At 35.3% G+C, this 23,367-nt stretch overlaps 2 protein-coding genes across 3 annotated transcripts; one reads left to right on the top strand and one right to left on the bottom strand.

Moving 5' to 3' along the window:
• Positions 1,942 to 9,964, top strand: LOC18609150 (elongator complex protein 2). 2 transcript variants are annotated; one of them, XM_007044154.2, is made up of 10 exons: positions 1,942 to 2,266; positions 2,363 to 2,450; positions 2,784 to 2,869; positions 3,067 to 3,223; positions 4,307 to 4,467; positions 4,737 to 5,411; positions 6,169 to 6,490; positions 7,900 to 8,117; positions 8,677 to 8,854; positions 9,272 to 9,964. In XM_007044154.2, the coding sequence occupies exons 1-10, from the start codon at positions 2,126 to 2,128 to the stop codon at positions 9,763 to 9,765; spliced, it is 2,520 nt and encodes an 839-aa protein (XP_007044216.2). In that variant the 5' UTR covers positions 1,942 to 2,125; the 3' UTR covers positions 9,766 to 9,964. The 2 variants fall into 2 exon arrangements, with proteins under 2 accessions (XP_007044216.2, XP_017971860.1); XM_018116371.1 differs by lacking the exons at positions 1,942 to 2,266; positions 2,784 to 2,869 and having other exon boundaries at positions 2,378 to 2,450.
• On the bottom strand, positions 12,850 to 15,508 carry LOC18609148 (protein eyes shut; the record flags this gene model as incomplete). Its single annotated transcript, XM_007044152.2, has 2 exons — positions 12,850 to 14,068; positions 14,187 to 15,508. Coding segments are annotated over 2 exons (2,229 nt in total), but the record flags the coding sequence as incomplete, so codon positions are not given.

Raw genomic sequence — 23,367 nt, 5'->3', positions numbered from 1 at the left:
ATCATATATTGATACCTTAAAATGTATGTCATGTTTGTCAATATCATTGGGCAACCTTAGTTCCCATAGTGCAACATAGTTCTTGGCTTAAGAATTATGACAAATCATAAATAAATCTCATAATCTAGGTTTCATATTCAATTTAATTCAAACTCAATGCCACGATGTGGCTCACAACATAACATACACATATATTAACACATGTCAATAATATACTAGCACAAGCATAACCATTTAGGCATATACATAATTATTCAATGTACCATAGTAGCTCATTAATCAATGCGCGATACATCATATGCATTATATTCAAGCACAAACCTCACTCACAGTGACAATGGGAATTCTTCTCGCAACTCAACTCAATAATCTAAGTGTTCCTCTATTAGCACTTGTAAATGTAGCTCATCAATGCCTTAACTTCAACTCAATCAATTCGCCATTTGGAATTGGCAAAATTCTTACTCCCATTGTAATATAACATTCAACAAATGCATAATCATCAATATTTATGCAATTATTCTTTATTTTCAAGTTAAATCCTATCTTTCAAGTCATTCCAGCTTTTCAAAATTGCTCAATCTCCAGTTTTTCACAATTGCTCAATCTCTAGCTATTTATATCAATAGTCTTAAACCCTTTTAATTCTTTCACAAAGGGTTTAAATCTTACCTTAGTTGCTGATTTGGGTCACTTAAATTCCAAATCTCCAACAACATTTAACTCCAAACGGTCACCAAAGCTGTAACATAGAATTTCTATTTAATGAATCATTTAAATTAAAAATCAATTGGTCAAAAGCCATATTATTACTTTAAGAGTAGTTTCCTAAGCTCAAAATCACCTCAAACTAGCTCAAAAATTCAGCTGGGGATGTAAAGTTCAAAAGGGCAACGAGTATGGGTTTTGGCTTGTGTTTTATGAATAGGCGACTACCTAAAGCCCTTACATTTTTTGCAAATCCGCATGCATCTATTGATTGTTCCTTCTATATATTTTGCATCTTGTGCCCCATTTATCGATAGATACGCTCAATTATCGATAGAAGGCATCCTACCCTATTTCAATTCACTCTTAGGTTGCTATCTATCTATAAATTGTGATGTCCACTATTCATTTTTTGCTCTTGGGTTATTATCTATGGATAGATGTCATCCATATATTGATACTATCTATAGATAGATGAAGTCCAAAACACTCTTCCTTACTTATTGCCTTGCATCTATCGATAGAACATGAACATCTATCGATACATGTTCTTTGTGCACTATCTTAAATTCCCAAATCACTTGCCTTTCAAAAAAAAAAAATTCCATGATTACTTACATCTAAATCATCCCTAGAACCTAAAATTCCTAACTCATTGACTCCAAAACTTTGAATTCAAGCCCCTACTTCAGTCCCATTTACATAATCATCTCAATTAATCTCATTATACTCAACACCAATGCACATATCCATAATATAGCTCCATATTCTCATTTATGTTCGAATTTTACATAGCTAATCATTCATAATCTCACCTAAGTGCCATACATAGGTGTCTAAAGTGCCAAATGTATGCATTGTTTCATTAAGGGCATTAAAACATGCCAATGCTTATAATCATATTCTCATAACACATTGATCTCATGTACAACAAAGGTTCAAATTAACCCATCAATTAGTTTGGCTTCCATACATATCTAACACCAGAAATTGAAGTGTTATACCATTAATCATAAAAGGTTATTTGATCTAAACTAAATACAAAAGAGTTTGATTGAACATATATTTAAACTCTTTTAAATAATTCAATTTTTTTGAGTATTATATTTTAAAAAAAGAACTATTCGCTCCTGAGAGAGAAGTAAGAAATTGGCCAAAGACAAATCCGGGCCCCCGTAACCCGTGATACACGATTCTAATGGGCTAAACCAACACTTACCCAGTTCATCCCTCTCTATGTCTTCCCCGAATCCTTTAAACCTTCTTCACTGAACCAGTCGCCCAAATAAGGGAGGCAAAGCGAACAGAGCTTCTTCTGTTTTAGCCGCCGTGCCCTCTCTCACTTCACTTCCATACCCAAGCACTCTCTCTTTCTCTCCCTTTTTTTTTTCAACTTATAAAAGACATAGAAGAAGAAATGTCTGTTAACGGTAAAGCAGAAGTGAAAAGATTGTTCATAGGAGCAGGTTGCAACAGAATAGTTAACAACGTTTCATGGGGTGCCTGTGGTTTGGTCTCATTTGGTGCCCAACACGCTGTTGCTATTTTCTCTCCCAAGGTTCCTTTCTTTATCTTCTTTCATCCCTTTTTCATTTCTTTCCTCTTTTCTTGATTATCAATCAACCCTTTTTTTTTCTTGTTTTGTTATATGTAGTCTGCTCAGATTTTGACAACACTTCCGGGTCATAAGGCAACTGTGAACTGCACCCATTGGCTTCCAAGTACCAAGTTTGCATTCAAAGGTACAGTTTAACTTTGTTGCTTTATTTGCAAAAGCATATAGCTTTGTTGTTAATTACTTAACGTTAATTGGGAACTTTTTTTGTTGTTTGCTGGAATATGACAAGGAAATAGAAAAAGAAATTTTCGTTTTGTAACTTGTTCATTTGGGTTTATGGATTTTCTCAGTTATGTTTGATTTGCTACCAAATTGTTACTGAAAATTTCAACCATTTTGAGGGTTTTTTTTTTCAAAAAAGAAAAACTTTTTGAGAGGCTAATTCTTGGAGAATTTGAGTAGACTTGTCCCCATTTTATTGGTGTAGTTATGAACCTTTTTCATGTGTTATTTGCAGCTAAACACTTACAGCAGCATTATCTACTCTCTGGAGATGCTGATGGTGTCATTATTCTATGGGAACTCTCTCTTGCTGACAATAAGGCATTCAATCTTAATTTTTCTTTTTTTTTTTTGGGTTTTTTCTGCTGTTTTGTTTAGGAAACAAAAATAGAGTGAGTTGTTGCAAAGCCTACTTTTAAATTTTTGTTTAGTTTGAAAAATTTGGCAGAGTTTTTGTTGAATCTTTTAGCTATAATTGTTTTTTTTTTTTAATCTTCTTTTTTCCAATCTTTTGACAGTGGAGGCATGTGTTACAACTGCCACGATCACATAAGAAGGGCATTACATGCATTAATGGATTCATGGTTTCCCCAAGTGATGCAATATTTGCAACTTCTTCTTCTGATGGCACAGTTTGCATATGGGATGCTGTCTTTCCATTTTCTTCTTCCGGGGGTGAGTGAAATGTTTGAGAAATTTTAGTTTAACCATTTTGCACTTGGCATCTTTGTTAATCAGAAGTTTTTACTTTGCAAGAGTAGTTTTTGCAAATTCTCCTTATGGAGCACTGCTTTTTCTTCTGATGTGCTTTAGAATTTGGTTACCTTTTCTTTGTTTTTAAACTATCAAGAGTTTGATATTTGAGTTTATTAACCGAGGTGAGCTAATAAATTGTATATCAAAATGAGGTACATTTATGTTTAATATTATTGAGTTTCTATATGTGCCAGGGTAGGTGTTCTTTGTTATTCTAGTTATGCTATTCTATAATGCTGGGTAATGTTTGCGTTTGAGGATTTTTGGCAAAGAGAAGATTTTTCTTATCTCCATTATCTGTACAAAAAGTTCATATGAAAGTCATCCCACAACTCTATACAACTTTGAGAAAGTTATGGAGTTATGAGGTGAGAAAGTGGCAAAAGAGATTTGAGAATAGGAAACCTTTTTTTTTTTCTGGCTCAACAAGAGAATAAGAAACTTGCTCAACATCTAAACTGCTATCGGTCTCACAGAATTCTCTTCAGATCTTGTTGGTTTAGATAAATTGTTATCTAACAGTTAAGTAATATTTTGTATACATCAGGTTGATTTAATTATCCTTGTATGACTGTGAAATGGATTTATCTGTTCATGCTCCATTTATCAATTAATTAGATGCACAGACCTCCCAAATCCCATTTCTTAAAAACTGGAATCAAATTGTTCTTGTACTATTTAAATTGATTGAGATGAGGAAAGAGAATAGGTTGTTACCATTCCACTGTTTTGATGTCTTGTTTCTGTTAAACAAGCATTAATTGGACCGAAGACCAAGCAGGATGCAACCAAGCTTCAGGCATCTCTTACAGCTTCTATTTATATTGCTTCCGCTATAATCTTGTATTAGCATGTGGTTCCTGTTGATTTTCTATGTTTGTTTAATCTGTTATTTGTGTTCTGTACAAATTTTTGTTTAATCCGTGTTTGTTAATCATCTTAAAACAAATCATTGAACAGTAGTTGATTAGTATTAAAACCTTGGCTATTTTTTTCCTCTAGGTGACTGTAAATTGTCATGTCTGGAAACTCTTATTGTTGGCTCAAGACCAATGGTAACACTTTCACTTGCTCAACTGCCTGGAAATACTGGGCATATAGTCCTGGCAATGGGGGGATTGGATAACAAGATATATCTTTATTGTGGGGAGAGGACAGGAAAGGTAACCAACCTCTGCTTTTATCTGTCTTAATTTTTCATGCAACAATTATTTCTACTCATGTCAACTCATATTTTCAATCCCAAACTGATAGAGTTTCAACAGATAAATCTTTTTTCTCCATTCTGCCTCATCTAGGGCCATCCCTTCTAAAAGGTGTCAAGATACTCAATAATTTCTCAATATTTTGAACCATGTGATTTCTATTCTCCCACAAATATTTTTTGTATCCTATAAATAATTTGGCTTTTACATTTAATTTGCATGCCCAGTTTGTTCATGCTTGTGAATTAAAAGGGCATACAGATTGGATCAGGAGTTTAGACTTCTCATTACCTGTATCCAGTGGTGAAGCCGATAGTGTGCTGCTTGTAAGTTCATCTCAAGACAAAGGCATACGCATATGGAAGTTGACTCTCCGAGGTTCTCTAGCCAACACAGAGGGTACATATAGAAGAAGTGAAATAAGCCTGGCATCTTATATTGAAGGTCCTGTTTTTGTAGCTGGCTCATTCTCTTACCAGATATCTTTGGAATCTCTTCTAATTGGACATGAGGATTGGGTATATTCGGTACAATGGCAACCACCTTCAATGGCTGCTGAAGAAGGCTTTGGCTTCTATCAACCCCAAAGCGTTTTATCTGCATCAATGGATAAGACAATGATGATCTGGCAACCTGAGAGGAAAACTGGTATTTGGATGAATGTGGTCACTGTTGGGGAATTAAGCCATTGTGCTTTAGGCTTTTATGGTGGCCATTGGAGCTCAGATGCAGATTCTATCCTGGCACATGGATATGGTGGGTCATTCCATATGTGGAGAAATGTTGGTTGTAGCACAGATAATTGGCAACCACAGAAGGTCCCTTCTGGGCATTTTGCAGCAGTGGCAGATATTGCATGGGCAAGGCATGGTGAATACATGCTGTCAGTTAGTCATGATCAGGTAAGATGTTACCAATGTTTCAGACGCTGGTTATGAACTTTTATTCATGTTTTGAGTTCTCTGTTTGTAGTTAAATGTAAACTGTAATGTGCAAGATATTTTTTTTCTGCCTACCTTCTACATATCCTTTCTCTGGTTCATGTATATATCTCTTTTGTGAATGTTGATTTTAATGCATATCTTTACTAACTTACCTCGCTTGGTCAGCACTGACCTGTCAAGGACAAGGTAAGTTCAAATCTTTTACATTTATCAAATACTTGAGTTCTTCAAATTGACCCATAGAATCTATGAGAAAAGTACTGTGTTGGTACTTGTCAAGACATTTTGTAAGTATGTTTGCTAGTATATGGAAGTAGTGTAATGGCTTTAAGTTGAAACTTCTTTATGTTTGTCAGTCGGTGGCTATTATATAAGTAATCAAGATTTTTGATAAAATGATATCGTGGCGGTATTTCCCAAAAGCATGTTCCTTTAGGAGCATTTGGTGTATTTCCTCCTGAAATTCTATGTTAGGAAGGAGTGATTGCTAAATTTTAGTCAATAATATCAGATGAAAACTTGTCATTTTGTTACTCTCAAATCTCATGTTTGCATTCTTGTATGAGAGTTCAATTAACAATTTTCTGTGGACATATAAATCTAGTTGATTGGCAGGTCCCCTTTTGTAGTTATTTATTTCAAAGAAGAGAGGTTGTAGATACTTTTGATATTTTTATAATACTAAATGGCCATATTGATGGCTCAATCATTGCAGACAACTCGTATTTTTGCTCCATGGCACAATCAAGAGCCTCATTCTGATGGGGGCTTCGGGAATGAAATTGCTCGGCCTCAAGTTCATGGGCATGATATTAATTGTGCAGCTATCATCCAAGGAAAAGGGAATCATTGTTTTGTCAGTGGAGCAGAGGAGAAAGTTGCCAGAGTGTTTGAAGCCCCTTTATCTTTCTTAAAGACACTACATCATGCTATTTCAGAACAGTCTAGTTTTCCCGAAGACCTCCAAGCAGATGTACAGGTCTTGGGTGCCAATATGTCTGCTCTTGGGCTGTCACAGAAACCTATTTACGTAAATGGTAAGTGCCTCTTAAACAACTCTGCAATAAGAAATATGTGCATTCCACTTAAGATCCTTATGAAAGCCAATTTTTCCCAAGGATTATTATTTGATATTCGATGAATTTAAGTGCTTCATGCAAGATTTTCTTTCTGCTAGATGTGAACTTGGCATTTTCTTACACTGCAAATTATTAGAAAAGTGGTCTCTTGATTGTTTCTAAATGCAACACCTCAGTTCTTAGTCTCTAAAACAACAAATTCAGTCCTTTTAATCTTTTCTGGACTCTCTAGCCTTCAATTTCTCCTAATGATGCTAGGATAAAATTTAAGCACAGTTAAGCTAGGGCTATGCCATGTAACCTGCTGTTGAATTCAGAGTCAAAAGGAGAAAGGTGAATTTACAATGTTAGAAGCATTATTCTTACTGCATTTATGACATGATAACCTCATATGGCATTAGAGAAAGCTAAGACCTTTTTTGAACTAAAGTATAAGTAGGACAATGGATGGATAGGTCTTGAGTCTGCTTATTTGGTTGCCTGAATCATGAAAAGTATTTCTTAGTTGACATTAGAATTATTGTTTACCAAGCAAAGCATGTTCATCCTCTTTAAATTGTCGAGGTAATTTGTCTTACTTGCTGATTTGGAGGTATGAATTTGGGAGGTTTTTGAAGTTAAAAGTGTTCTGATTGTCTTTTATTAGGCACTTAAATCCATCCGTCTCAGAATATTTGTCCTACACTGAGGTGTTTGGCTGTAAATTAAGATAAACCCTACTGCAGCTTTATCTTTCCTCAGGACCTTTAGCATCCACATGGAGACTACAATTCTGCAATCTTACTATTTTTGTGGGATTAATAAGCAACTTATGTTTTCTTGTAACTTTGTTTTTTTTTTTTTTAATCAGGTGACCATGTGAGCCTAGCATAATTTTCAGTGCCTTGCTTTCTAGTTTCTAGTTAGTGATTTAGATTATGGAGTTTCCTTTTATAAAAAGGAAACCTTTGTGAGTTTACAGCTATTTTGCCTCTAGTTTGGATCTCCTATGTATCACTTGGTGCTTATGACTTCAGAACCTTTAAAATGCAGACCGTATCAAGTTACCTCTGTCCTACCCCAAGATAATATCTTGTCCTCAAAAGGGGGAAAAAATAACTGAAACACAAGTATTTGCCACTGCTTTGCATTTTTGATAACACCCGTTGACAGAAGCATTTGCTTCTGCTTCTCATACTTAACTACTGCCTGTTACACAAGTATTTAGCAACATTAATGCTTTTGTTATCATTTTTGTTCTTGTTTCCTTTGTATAGTGACAGTTTCTTGGTTCCTTAATATTTGCAACACCCAAAGTTTATTTCTATCATTTTGTATGCATGAGTGTGTATAAACAAATTATTTGACAGGAAATCTTTTCCTTGCAGCAACCCATGAGATTTCAGATAATGTTGGAAATGATGGTCTTGACACTCTTGAATCTGTTCCTGATGCTGTTCCGGTTGTGTTAACTGAACCTCCTATTGAGGATCAGCTTGCATGGCATACCCTATGGCCGGAATCACACAAACTCTACGGACATGGGAATGAGCTGTTTTCTTTATGCTGTGACCATGAGGGGAAGCTTGTTGCTTCATCATGTAAGGTACATGCTGTCTTTTTTACTGTTTGGCTTACTAGAAGTTTAATTCCAATGAATTTGTGAGCAGTGGCTTGTGCTTTGACATAATCTTTTTCTGTGTATGTTTTGAATTAACATTTCTTTTGACTCAGTTAAATCGCAATGGTTTCAAGTCATGTGGGTGCTTTCTATCGTGTGTTGCTATTGGGGACATTTTCATGTATGTGCATTCCAGATAAAACTATCAGAACCAGGCAGTTATTTCCTGAATGATGAAGTCATCTGTAGCATGAGGCAGATCTTGTCACAAGTCATTCAGGAATGAAATTTTTCAAAATCTTTGAGAAGCAGAATGGAAACATTATAATAGTTTGGAAATATCTAAAAACATCATAAATCATTGACGGAAAGATATTTACATGCATAATTGAAATTTAGTAGGTTAAATTTGGTATCTTGGAGGTGTAAATCTACTTAACACTGGAGTGCTACTTGAACTTATACATGACCTTCATTTCGCACTGTGATAGGCTGCCAAACCAAAGTCCTTTTTCAATTATTCCTTCTGCTACTAATTTTGCAGGCCCAGTCAGCAACAGTAGCGGAAATATGGTTATGGCAAGTAGGTTCATGGAAAGCTGTTGGTAGCTTGCAATCTCACAGCTTAACAGTCACACAGATGGAATTCTCTCATGATGACAGTCTTCTTTTGACAGTCTCAAGGGATCGCCAGTTCTCCATTTTCACAATCAATAGAACAGGTACTCTAAAATCAACTAATTGTGTAATAGTACTGTCTCATATAAGTACGCTTTCTAGTTGTTCTGTCCCCAAATGAAGTGTGTATAAGTACATTGATTGTCTTGTAAAGGCAAACTATTGCTGAAGTTGTGCCAAAAAGAGGTCTTTTAGCTTCTTGTGTACTTTCTTATATCAAATAATTATCAAAATGGGGTGGGCAGTGGGAAACTCTTATCCTACATTTGTTATGCATATTTTCAAAGATTAAATGGAGGGGAATTAGAAATTCTAAGGGGAAAGAATGAACAGTAATTTGGATTTATGATTTTTATGTTCTGTCATTATTGCTCACTGTACATTGATTGAATGCTCCCCTTCATATTATCTCCATTTAAATTAGAAGATTATAATCGTCTGGTTTATCTGAAATATCCTAGGCACAGGTGAAATTGATTACAAGCTCTTAGCGACGCAGGAGGCCCATAAAAGAATAATATGGGCATGTTCTTGGAACCCCTTTGGTCATGAATTTGCAACAGGATCTAGGGACAAGACAGTGAAGATTTGGGCTGTGGAAAAAGCATCTTCAGTTAAGCAGCTTCTAACTTTGCCTCCGTTCAACAGCAGTGTCACTGCCCTCTCTTGGGTTGGTCTTGACCGACAGAGAAATCATGGGCTTCTTGCAGTTGGAATGGAGAGTGGACTCCTTGAACTTTGGAGCCTTCATGTTGGAAGAACTGATGGTAGCACCCCAGTACCAGCTGTGACAGCTGCTCTAACCGTGCGGCTTGATCCTTACATGTGCCATGTTTCTTCAGTTAACCGTTTGGCCTGGAAGAACCGTGACAACACTGAAAACTGCACAAGCCTCCAGCTTGCTTCTTGTGGAGCTGATCATTTTGTGAGGTTGTATGAGGTAATTGTAGACTAATCGGATAATAATGGTTTTGTACTATAGACATTTTTTCTTCAAATCACATATGACAAATCCGATAATAATTCTTGTATCTTTAGATTTTATTTATTTATTGTCTCCCCCTTTCTGGTGTCCACTTGAAACAGACTTCATTTGTCAAACTAGGGAACCCCATTCATTGACAGCTTATATACCCTGCGTTTTGAGTGAGACACCTGGGCTGTTTAAAACTTGATTAATATGCTCTAAAGATTCATTTATGGTGGCCTCTCTAAATGGTGCGGTTTGCCACTCATTCAATAAGCTTGTGTTGCTAAATTGACAAGAGAAGACAGCGACTTGCCTTGGCGCAAGGGAGAACAGTTCTCTTTTCTCTCTCTTGAGGCTCTTAGCAATTACGTTGTGTACTTTTATTGAACCAAAAGCGAAGACCAAGGGTTCTCATTCGCCCACCAGCATGCATGCTTATCCCATGCTGAGCTGTGAAACTGTTGGAATATGCCCCAAAGTCCCTAGAGATGACTAGGTCAGGGGCTTAAAACATTGAGTTGAAGGCTGTCAAAGATTAGACTCTGCTCATTTTTGGTAGGCAAAAAGAGATTCTTTCTTTCAGATACTAAAATGTGTTTTTCATGGCATGCCTCTACTGCATCATTGTCAACAATCGATCATATTATGCCAATACAATTTAGAAAATACTTCATCTGATCTTTGCTAGAAATTGATCCCAAAAGACTCTTGACCAGTTCCTAGTTGGTGCATCTTTTATGAACCGTAATGGTTGTATGCTGGCCCCTCACAAAAGGTAAGGCAAATCTCTTCCAGAGTAGCTTCTGTTCACTTAAAAATAAAATTCAAATCTCTCTCGTTCCTAAAAAAAAACCAACAATGTATTAGGTCTATGTAAATTCCTTTGTGTAAAGAGTCTCATTCCGACACTCGAATAATATAATAAATTTACATACATATATATTTATAGCTTTTGAAAAAAGAAAATCAACCTCAAATACCTAAATGAGAGAAGGGATCTACATGTATCCACCCTGCACAAAAGTAAAGAAACCAGAAGACGGAGCCCCAGTTCTTCAAGCAACAAAGAGTTATGATTAAATTCTGGGTCTCCCAAATATTCGTCACTAGTTGAAGTACCTAATTGCAAAATATTTTGGATTGTCCCTTGGTCCTTTGATTCATAATGTTTCTACATGGCAACAACAAGGGGTCCATTACGAGTTAAAACTTGTCAGACTTTATCTTCTGTGTAATAGTTAGGTAGTCTATTTTAATTTCCATAAACGTGAATAAAAACCATATTTTCATAAGAAACCACCTTAATTTCCCCTAACGATCGAGACAGAGTAGGGCAGCTACGAGTCTAGTCAGCATCAACGTCTCTCTCAGACAAGGACAAGGGTGATGGCATTGGCATTGGCATGGAGCGGCGGGCAGCGGCATGCACAGCAAAGTCATTATTATACCACTTGTTTTGCCTTTATCTCAGTCTTAATCTCTTATGTTTCCAAAGCAAAAACGAAACCTCGTACGTTAATACTTAATTTACAACTTATCAGAACAAATTAGATAATTAAACACAGAATCAAAAGCACAGTCACATGAGAGTCAGTGCATTTTTCCTTTTGTTTATCTGTAACTTGAACACAATATCTTTGGAATTACCTCACAGCAGCAGGTCAAGGAATCATCTGATAAAGATTATACAACTTCAGTTTTGTAATGGATTTTTTGCTGTTTTTTGGCGAAGCTTTTTAAGTGTGAAATGCTCTATATATTTGGAGGGCTGCATTCTACAATCCCAATGTTAAAAGACACAGAAGAGGAGATGTCCCACTCATAGAATCAAATAATTGCTTCGGTAGAAACCATGGAGAATGTCCCCACCTCAGGATATGCAATGTATTTAGCCCTTATATGCGGTGGAATTTGGAGTGGGCTTCACTCAAAAATCTTGTAAATCTTTTATACAAGGATGTCCAACATGAAAGAAGAATTAATAATAATGCCATTACAATATTCTTGGCGAAGAAAAGTATGTGAAAGAGTGAAAATGACATAAAACTTTACGAGCTAAGAAAGTAGAGCTGAGGGAGAGAGAATCAAAAGAGATTACATTCAGCAGAAAGTACTTGGCCTTAAACATTACAAACTTATCCAAGAAAGAAACAAGAAAAGCATAATTCAGAGTACAGGGCCCTGCGCTGTTGCAAATGGGAAGTTTCTCACACAGTCAGCAATGACAGCATGGCCTACTTGGTGAAGTTGTTTCAGAACCCGAAAGAATTTCCAGCAGAGAGAGATCCATTGGTTGATGCATGATCCCGGTCTAAAGAATAGGATTTGAATTCCCTTCTCTCAATTATTAAAAAAAAAAAAGGTAATTATCCAAACATAAATTCACCCAGAAATTCTCTGCAACAAATCTGTAATCAATTGTGTGAAGTGATTAGCTTGACTCCTTAAAGGTGGAGAAGAGAATAGGGCAATAGGCAGAGTTTACCAGATGATAGTGGGGATGGAAAAACAAATATTTGATTATCAAGAATAAAGCATCCAAGAAGATGTATGAGATTGAGGACCATACTAAACAAGAGTCCTTAATAAAACCTATACAACCATCGATATAATGAATCTTGTGAATATTCCTAAGAATGAGAGTCATCAACTGTAAATATAAATGATGAAAACCTAGCAGAATTCATAATAATATACTAGAATGTTGCAGCAATTGTTATGGATTTGATCAATGGGAAAAAGCAGTTAGGACATAATGCCTGTCAAAGGGTCAACAAGTGCGGGGTCAGAGATCCTCACAAATGTTCGTAGTTTTTGAGAGTGCTGCATGACTTTTAACAGAAAATGCATCTTTGCCAAATCAAACAGTGGATAAGTCTACTTATTTCAGGCAGTTAGCCTCAAATCTTGTTTTGGGTAGAGGCTTGAACAGTCCATCCATGTGGAACACTTTCTTCACGAAAACTTTCCAAGTAATGGATCCTATTCGAGCTTCTAGCAAGAATTTATTATTGCAGATATATGTCTCTGCATACCCAATATCATAGGAACCCTGGATCAAGAACAATGTAAGAACCAATTAACTTTAAGCTTTTGCTATTTGTATAACCATTATTATGTAACTGACATATGAACTGCACAAAGCACACAATATATGAGTTTGAGCTGTTACAGTATAATCTTCAGATGACTTTGATTTCCTATGACAATAACAACAATATGACATACACGAGATAGTAAAAAACCACCAGAGTTCCTTATTATCCTTGACCAATACATATCACAAACCAATAACAATAACAAGGCAGACACTAAAACAGAATTTAAAGATATAAACCAAACCCTTCCTTCAAAATTGTTGTTGCTTTCTTCTTGACAGATTTATATTGGCTGTGAAGTTCTGATCTGCGGCTTGATGCTATCAGTCGTAAGCTGAGAAGATCCATCTGGCAATACTACTGCAGCAGCTGCAGTCATGGTTTGGTACTGAGAAGGCATTGTGGGTGCCAAAGGCTGAGTGTAGTATATCTGAGCATGTGCAGGATCTGAGAATTCATAAGCATATGTGGCAGTTGCAGCGGAGGTAGGAGCAACAGACTGTGATGGATGATGAATCTGAGAGTACCCCACATATTGTTGCTGATGCTGACTGTTTGGCACTTGAACCAGTTGCGGAGTACCAGTAGTTGTTGTTCTGTACATTCCTGTGGCAGCAGCCATTTCAGTTTTGTTAATAGGAGCATTTCTCATAGGGTTGTATGCTGCAGGAGGAGGAACCATGGCAGGATTCGGAGGAGTCTGAGGATGGCTAGATGGGATTGCAGTAGTGGCTTCACTAATACTAGGTTGCTGGACAGGCAAGTTGTAAGCTTGGGGTTGCCTTGCAGACACATAATACACAGGATATTGCTGATCAATCTGTGCGTGAGGGTGATGATGGTGTTGCTGTTGGGAAGGATATACAGGATAATAAGCTGAGATTGGCACTGCCCCAGCGGGGTGATGATGAATGTAATGTGCTGCACCAGCGTGTAAGAATTGCTGTTGTTGCTGTGGTTGTGGTTGGTGCTGTTGCTGTTGATCAAATGGGGTTTGCTGCAATATATAACCAGAATCCTGAACTGGTTGTTGAATCTGAATCCGAGCATTTGTGTTCAGATCAGAGATATTAAGCTTTGGATCAACAGGGTTTGCAGCAACCCTGTTAGCTCCAGGTGGGATTTGAGCAACCGGGTCTTGATAAATCATAGGTTTTTGGCGTGACAATGGATTTGTAAAACTACTATCACTGCCCAAATTAAAAACAAACACAAAAGAAAAGAGAATCCGAATCTCAGCTACTTTTTAAAATTAAATCCAAGCAAAATTAAAGAATAGGAACGAATTCAAGGATGAGAAAATGGTACCTTGAGACAGAATCCGGCGAAGCCAAATCATGACCACTGCTGGACTTCTGCTGATTATGAAGAGGCAAACCCTGAGGCTGTGACTGCGGAGGTGGCGGTTTCCTATACCCAACAGGAACCCCATGATCCGATCTCTCATCATCCGAAAAACCCCGATTGGTATATTCCCCAGGAACCACACCCGAACTCAAACCCACCCCACCACCGGAAACAGCTATGCCCACCGGCATCGGCGGCGGCGATGACAAAACCACAAATCCTTCATCCTGCTGCTTCACCCCTCCCCCTCCACCTCCAGCAGCAGCAGCAGCAGCACTCACAGTAAATTGAGCAAACTGCTCCTCAACCCCCACCACTTTATTCTCCTTCTGATCCTCGGCGTGGACTCGAATAGGAGGCAAGTTAGCAAGCAAAGGAGACGAAGAAGTTGAACCAAAAGAAGAAGTAGTTTCAAGCATAGGAGAATCAGGAACCGAATGAACATCTTGATTTTTCAAATTCATATTCTTCTGACTCCCACTCCCTTCATCTTTCAAACCAACTTCAACATTTCCCTGACGATCATCATCCAATCCCAACAAACAATTCACATTCGTCGCCGAATCCGAAAACCCTCTGTTCAACAACCCTGCCCCATTCAACGCGTTAAGAAACCATTCATCGGACTTGGTCGAATTGTTAATAATCGGCCCAATTGAGTGGGAAGTCGCCGGGGTTCCCTCCGGATTGAGAGGGAAAAGAAAGAGGCGAATACGGGAGGACTTGCTTGACGACGTTGTTTGGGAATAAGTACGGTCGTATTCATCGATCATGTTTTCAAGGTCTTCATCGGTTGTAACCGAGATAAGCGAGTCGAGATCTTCGGAGGGTAGTTGATACTTGAGAGTAAAGGGGCGGCCATGGAGAAGAGAAAAAGAGAGGCGGTGGTGAAGAGAGGAGAGGGAAGTGTGGCGGTCCACGACGACCATACGAGTGTCGCCGCCGATGTAACATAAGACTTTGTCGTGGGGACGAGGGACGATGGTGCCACCATAGCTGCACATGAGGCGGAGCTTTGAGTGGAGAGTTGGTGGAGGAGCTGGGTCGTCCCATGAGTCCGTATTGCGGGAGCGTGGCGAGGAGTCCATGGATTCCGGATAGGTGGCGGGAGCGACGGTAGCGGTTGTGGCGGCGGTGGAAAGAGATGGAGCCGCCGTGGGGGGCGGAGGCGGGGGGTTCCATTTTAGGGGGATTTTGGGGGGGGGGTTTGGAGAGAGAAAGAAAGAAGGAGAGAGAAAAAGGAGGGGCTTGAGTTTGTGGAAATTTGATGCTCTTATAGGTACTCAACACCTGGTTTTGCCTAGCTGTTCTTATTTTTATCTTTTTTTATTAGTATAAAGATGCGCTAACAGTTTTAATCTTTTTCTTTATTTTTTAAAAATAAAAAAAAGGAGTTTTTGTTTAAATTGGTTCATGAGGGAAGGGAAAAGGGCGCAACACAAGTTGAAATAAAACTGTGTACGGTCAAACGGTTTGACAGCTTGATTACTGATTGGTTCCAGTTGGAGCTGTGTGGGGAAGTGTGAACCAAAAGGGGTCATGCTCCCAGTAAAAAAGTTTTGAGCGAAAACTGGGATTGACATTCCGGGCCCACCATATTTTTACCTCTTTCAGTATATTTTTTGGTCAAAAATTTATCCGGTTTTTATATTTTTTAATTTTATTTAATTTAATTTTTACATTCATAATCGAAGCAATTAATTTTTAATTTTAAAAATTACATCAATTTAATCTTTTTTTTAAAAATATTCAATTTTGACGTTAAAAGATGATATCATAATTGATGTTAGCGTTGATGATCACTTTTAATGACATGACATGTCACATGACAATTATGACGTGATAATGTCATGTAATCAATCAAAATTTTTTTTAAAAAAATTTTACATCGTCATAGGAATTAAAGTGAATAAAAATATACAATATAAGGATTAAATTGAACAAAATTGAGATGTTGAGGGATTAAATTGAAAATATTTAAAAATATAAATTTTTAAGTAGATTATTAATGTGCTTATTAATAAGTCAAATATTTAAGTGTAAAATATTTATGATATTAATATATATATATATATTACTTAATTATTTGATTCTAGAATCTATAACTTATTTTTACTACAAAAATTAAGTTTGAATTCTCTTTCTATAAAAAAATTTAAAAAAATTTCATACCTAAAATCAAATTTAGAAAAATAACTTGCATTACGTTAAAATAAAATAATACAAAATGACTAAATATGTTGATTTAGTAGTAACTTTTACAATTTACAAATACACATTCTTTTCAAATTATTCAACTTTTATCTAATTTACTTTTTATTTAAATTTAGTCAAATTAGTAAAATATGTTGATTTAATTACAATTTTCACAATTTACAAATACACATTCTTTTGAAATTATCTAACTCTTACCTAATTTAGGTTTCATTTAAATTTACTCAAAAATTCTTATAAAAAGATTTTATTAAAATTCAAATACCATAATCAAATTCCACTAAATTTAAATTTACATTATTAATTTGGATCTACAAAAAATTTATTTACAAAATAAAATGGTACAAATATTTACAATTATATTTAACTTTATCAACCATAAATGCAGTCTTTAATTTAAAAAATTTCAACTTAAAAAATATAACTTGAAATATTAAACAAAATAAAAACATAAAAATAAATAAATAATTAGAAGGGTGGAGGTCGGATTTTATGTAATAAGAAGTTTGTCATGTCCAAATTAAGTAAGTCAAAACGAGGAATTACTTTTATAATCATCGCTAACTTCATATCTTTGTTCTTCATTTTTTTAAAGGAAAAAAACTAAATCAACATATTTTATTTATTTAACTTTAGCTCAAGTTAAAAACTAAGTTAAATAAATTTCAAATGTTTATACTATTATAAATAGAAAGAAAAAGAATTTATTTAATCATTTTATATTATTTCATTTTAATATAATGCAAGTTATTCATCTAAATTTTACTTTAGATATGAAATTTTTTCAAATTGTTTTATAGAAGGAGAATTCAAACTTAATTTTTGTAAAAAAGATAAATTAATTTACATATTCTAGAATCAAATAATCAAGTAAGAAAATATTTATGTATTTTTTTTAACACCACAAATCTTTTACACTTAAATATTTGACTTATTAATAAGCATATCAATAATTTACTTAAAGATTTGTATTTTTCAAATATTTTTTTTCAATTTAATCCCTCTAAATCTCAATTTTGTTTAATTTAGTTCTGTACAATATATTTTTGTTCACTTTAATCCCTATGATGTGGCAGAATTTTTCTTTTTGAAAATTTATTTATCTGTCACGTCAATCATATATTGTCACGTGGCATTACCACATCATCACTTGGTGCCACGTGGCATGCCACGTCATCATCTCAAATACATAACATCAAAAAGTGACACATCAGCAATGATGTCATCTTTTAAAGATAAAATTGGATGCCATTAGGGGTAGAGACTAAATTGATGCAATTTTTCAAATCAATGGACAAAATTGCTTCGATTTTGAGTACAGAACAAAATTGAATAAAATTGAAAAGTACAGGAATTGGATAGGTTTTTAGATCATTTCTTTTTGTTGGCTCCATTAGTTCTTGATGATAATAAAACCTTCTCATTTCATTTGTGTCTAATACTTTTACTTGAGTGTGCAAGACAAAATTACATGCAAACAAATAATCTTTCATTAAAATGCACATATTAAAGAGCATAGGGTTAAGGAAGTCACAATTGAACAACAAGGCAAAAGTCCCTTAGTTGATCAATTGAGAGTTAGTCAGCTAAGATTTAAATTAAGGGTTGGCGGGCTGAAGAATATTGAGAAACATAACCAATTTAGTCGACCAAGGAATGAGTTAGTCGACTAAGTGCACACTGCCAGAATTGCTAGAAACTAGGAACAGAAGATAGAGACGACTTAGTCGACTAAGAGCATTCTGCCTACAAGTTTGAATTCTACACTAAAAGACAGATTAACTGCTAGAACCAACTCTCAACTGTTTCCAACAGCCAGAAAACTATCAAACTACCATCAGAGTTGTTTCTTCAAGTATAAAAAAGGGTTCCAACAGCTATAAATGTATTCAAGGCTTCCAAGAACATAAAAAAAAGCTGAAAAATTAAAGAACACCTGCTGCTCATTTACTACACTCAACTCCTATCATTTGTAATTGTTATCTACACTTCATTTGTACCACTTAGATCAACCTTGTGATCATAAGTACACCCTTTTTACATCTCTCTTTATGTTTTTAGAGTGAGATAGTCACTCTAAGTGTTTGTTTCAAGCTAGGATTGCTTGAATGTGTTAAGGTTCTAACTTAGCCTTGAAAAGTTAGGTGTTGGATTTCAGTTTAGCTCGTGAAAAACTATTGTGAAAGGTTTTGGTTGAGCTTGGTAAAAACCATTGTAAAGCTTGGTGAAAGCTTATGAATTTCACCGTTTCTAGTGGATTGAGTTGAAAAATCCTTGGTTGGATAATCAAGGTAGTGGATGTAGGCCTTGGATTGAACTACTCTAAATTCCTGCTCATTGTTTACTCTGTTTTTATTTTCTTTGTTTTGCAAATTAGTTCTTCATCTTGTCAAGAGTCGAATTGTGCTATTCACCCCCTTCTAGCACATATAATTGGGATCAATAAGTGGTATTAGATCAAGTTCCTTGTTTTTAAGGTCTAACACCCTTTGGGAGGATCCAAATGGTTCTACAAAAAATAGTAGTTGTTGAGGGGCAATCAAGAAATAGATCACCTCTATTTGATGGCTCTAACTACCCTTATTGGAGTATTAGGATACCAATATATGTTAGGGCTTATGACTATGAGATGTGGGATGTCATTACCGATGGTTCTTTCATTCCTATGATTACTAATTCAATCAATGGTAAGAAAACACCTAAAGATAGAAATAAATGGACAGAAGCTGAAATGAGGAGAGCACAAATCAACCCTAAGGCCATGCACACTCTCATTTGTGCACTTGGTTATAGAGAATATGATAAAGTGTCCATGTGCAAAAGTGCTAAGGAAATTTGGCAAAAATTAGAAGAGTTATATGGAGAAACGAAGATGCAAAAGGAAGAAAGGCCAAAGAAAAACATAAAATCAAAGAAAGCAAAGGTGGCAGCTACTTGGTCAGACAGTGATACATCATGCTCTGAAGTTGAGAAAGAAAAAGCTGAAGAAAGAGCAAACCTCTGTTTGGTGGATAAGATGATGAGACCGAGGTATCCTCATCCCCTTGTGATATTTCCATTGATAATTTACAAAATGAGTATGACAACCTTTATGATGAATTTGAAAAACTCTTTTTAAAATACAAGACTTTAAAGAAAAAGGCTACATCTCTTGAAAATGACTTGAAAAAGATGAGATAAGAGTTCAACTCTGTTTTTGAGCAAAGAAATTTTTTGCAAATTGAATTAGAACACTCAAAAACAGATTTTGAAGTTTTAAAACTAGAGCTGGACAATAAATCTGAAGCTTTGCAAAAAACAGTTGATGAAAACACAACTCTCAAATTTTCAAAAAGGGAAACATCAAGTAGGAACACTTATTTCAGGAAAAATTCTCGTAATGCTTCATCTAAATGTTATGGTTGTGGAAAACATGGACATTTATCATATGACTGTTTTAAGAAAAGTAACCTGTAGAAAGTTAGAAAAATTTAGGTTCCTAAAGGATCCTATATTGCAACTAACACTCAATGACCCATCAAAGTATGGGTACCTATAAAGAAAAACTGAAATTTTGTTTTATAGGTTGAGCTGCACTTAAAGGAGCCATGTTCAAGAGCTCAACTCAAGAAGCAATAACCTTGGTATATGGACAGTGGTTGTTCATGACACATGACAGGAGATGAAATGCTGTTTGCTCAGCTAGACAAAAGAAAAGGAGGTACCGTATCCTTTGGTGATCACTCAAAAGGTAAAATTCATGGGATAGGTACGGTTGGTAAAAACTCCCAAACTCAAATCAGTCATGTGTTATTGGTTAAGGGTTTGAAGCATAATTTATTGAGCATTAGTCAATTATGTGACAAAGGATTTAAAGTATATTTTGATTCAAATAAGTGTGAAGTAATAGACATAGGTACAAATAAAGTCTCAATTATAGGAAAAAGATTGAAGAATATGTATGTTGTTTTTCTTGAGGATCTTGAAATAAATAGTGAAATATGTCTTGTTGCAAATGCTAAAATGATAGCTGGTTATGGCATAGGAGATTAAGACATGTAGGTATGCATACTATGTCAAAACTAATCAAGAAAATCTAGTTGTTGGACTGCCTGACATAAAATTTGAAAGTGACAAAATATGTGATGCTTGTCAATTAGGAAAACAAGTTAGAACATCCCTCAAGACTAAGAAGATTGTGTCAACATCTAGACCTCTTGAATTGTTACATATTGATCTATTTGGTCTAATAAGCATAACTAGCTTAGGAGGAAAATCTTATGTCTTTGTAAAAGTTGATGACTACTCTAGATATACTTGGGTTTATTTTCTTGCTCATAAGAATGATGCTCTATAAGCTTTTATAAGTCATTGTAGGAAAGTAGAGAATGAAAAAGGACTAGCCATAGTTAGCATGAGGAGTGATCATGGAGGAGAATTTGAAAGTGATGAATTTGAGAAATTTTGCAATGAAAAGGGTTGGATCACAATTTCTCTACACCTAGAACACCTCAGCAAAATGGAGTTGTAGAGAGGAAAAATCAAACCTTAAAAGAAATGGCTGGGACTATGCTATATGAGAATAACCTACCAAAATATTTTTAGGCTGAGGTAATGAACACAACAGCTTATATACTTAATAGAGTCTTAATACGACTCATGATATCTAAGACACCATATGAACTTTACAAGGGTAGGAAACCAAATATTTCTCACCTTAGGAGTTTTGGTTGTAAATGTTTTGTATTGAACAATGGAAAACAACCCTTAGGAAAGTTTGATGCAAAAAGTGATGAGGCAATATTTTTAAGATATGCATTAGCTCAAAGGCTTATAGGATTTTTAACAAAAGGACTTTAACCGTTAAAGAATCAATCCATGTAGTTTTTGATGAGTCAAATGCTTTATAAAAGGAAATTCATGTTGATGATGATGATGTAGAAATCCTAGAAAAATAAATGGAAGAAATGAGCTAAGAGAACAATAAGAATAATGAAGAAAGCTCACCTAGAAGAGAAAATGAAACTCCACCTCTAGAAAATTTGCAAAGAATAGAAAATCAGCATAATGACCTTCCAAAGAGTTGGAGATTTGTAAGAGACCATCCACAAGATCAAATCATAGGTGACATTTCTCAAGGAGTTAGAACTAAGAGAGCAACAAGAGAGACTTGTGAGTTTTTAGCTTTCATATATCAAATTGAGCCTAAAAACTTTGAAGAAGCTGAAAAAGAGGAAAGTTGGATAATGGCCATGCAAGAGGAACTTGACCAATTCAAAAGAAATCGTGTATGGTCACTAGTACCTAAACCTTCAAATCACCCTATTGTTGGCACAAAATGGGTGTTTAGAAATAAGGTAGATGAGCAAGAAAATGTAGTTAGAAATAAAGCTAGGTTAGTAGCACAAGGTTACAACCAATAGGAAGGAATATACTATGATGAAACCTTTGCACCAGTTGCTAGAATTGAAGCCATAAGGTTGTTGTTAGCTTTTGCATGCTTCATGAATTTTAATACCAAATGGATGTAAAAAGTGCATTTCTAAATGGATTCATTCAAGAGGAAGTGTATGTTGAACAGCCATCAGGTTTTGAAGATTTTGAAAAACTAGACCATGTTTACAAACTTTATAAAACCTTGTAGGGATTGAAACAAGCTCCTAGAGCTTGGTATGAAAGGCTTTCAAAATTTTTGGTTGAAAAAGGTTATGTTAAAGGTAGCATTGATACTACATTGTTTATTAAAAGATACCTGAATGATTTAATTATTGTTCAAATAAATGTGGATGACATTGTATTTGGTGCAACTAATGAGACTTTATGCAAGAACTTTGCTAAAGAAATGCAGGGTAAATTTGAGATGAGCATGATGGGAGAGTTGAAGTACTTTCTTGGTCTTTAAATTAAGCAAAGTGAGAAAGGAATCTTTATCAACCAAGAAAGATACAATCAAGATATGCTCAAAAAGTTCAATATGCTGAAGTTAAAACTAATCTCCACACCAATGAGTCCATCCACCAGACTTGATCTAGATGAAAAAGGAAATAATGTAGATCAAAAGCTCTATAGAGGTGTAATCGGTTCACTACTCTACTTAACAACAAGCAGACCAGATATCTAGTTTAGTGTGTGTTTGTGTGCTAGATTTCAGTCACAGCCTAAAGAATCACACCTAATTGCTGTTAAGAGAATTTTGAGATACCTCTTAGAAACACAAACCTTAGGATTATGGTATTCTAAAGAATTATCATTTGATCTTGTAGGCTATTTGGATGCAGACTTTGCAGGAAGCAAAACTGATAAAAAAAGTACTAGTGGAACATGCCAATTTCTAGGAAGTATGCTTGTATCTTAGTCAAGTAAAAAACAAAACTCTGTAGCACTTTCAACAGCTGAAGCAGAGTATATTTCTCTAGGTAGTTGTTGTGCTCAAATTTTGTGGATTAAACAACAACTAAGAGATTTTGGAATTACAATACATAATGTACTAATCTTCTGTGATAACACAAGTGCAATCCATATATCTAAAAATCCTATGCAACATTCTAGAACTAAACACATTGAGATTAGGCAGCATTTTGTTAGGGACCATGTAATGAAAGGTGATATTAAGATTGAATTTGTGAATTCTTTGCATCAAATAACAGATATTTTTACCAAATCTCTAAATGAAGATAGATTATGTGAAATTATAAGGAATTTAGGAATGATTAGTCTGCAGGAGTTTTGAGAAAATTTTTGGCTCATGCACATAAAACAGAATGCATTTAGTCGACTAAGGTGAATCTTAGTCAACTAAGAGTGTTATGTTAGCATTAAATAGTAAGACTTAGTCAACAAAATGAAGAAGGAATAAAATAATGAAAAGAATGTGTTTACCGGGTAATAAAGAAAGGAGAAAAACTACCTAAGTGAATAACCAAAATTTAGAGGGAATTTTTGAAATTTT

This window comes from Theobroma cacao, chromosome 2, assembly GCF_000208745.1.
Source record: "Theobroma cacao cultivar B97-61/B2 chromosome 2, Criollo_cocoa_genome_V2, whole genome shotgun sequence".
Lineage (NCBI taxonomy): Eukaryota > Viridiplantae > Streptophyta > Magnoliopsida > Malvales > Malvaceae > Theobroma > Theobroma cacao.
This window is presented reverse-complemented; position numbering and strand designations above follow the sequence as displayed.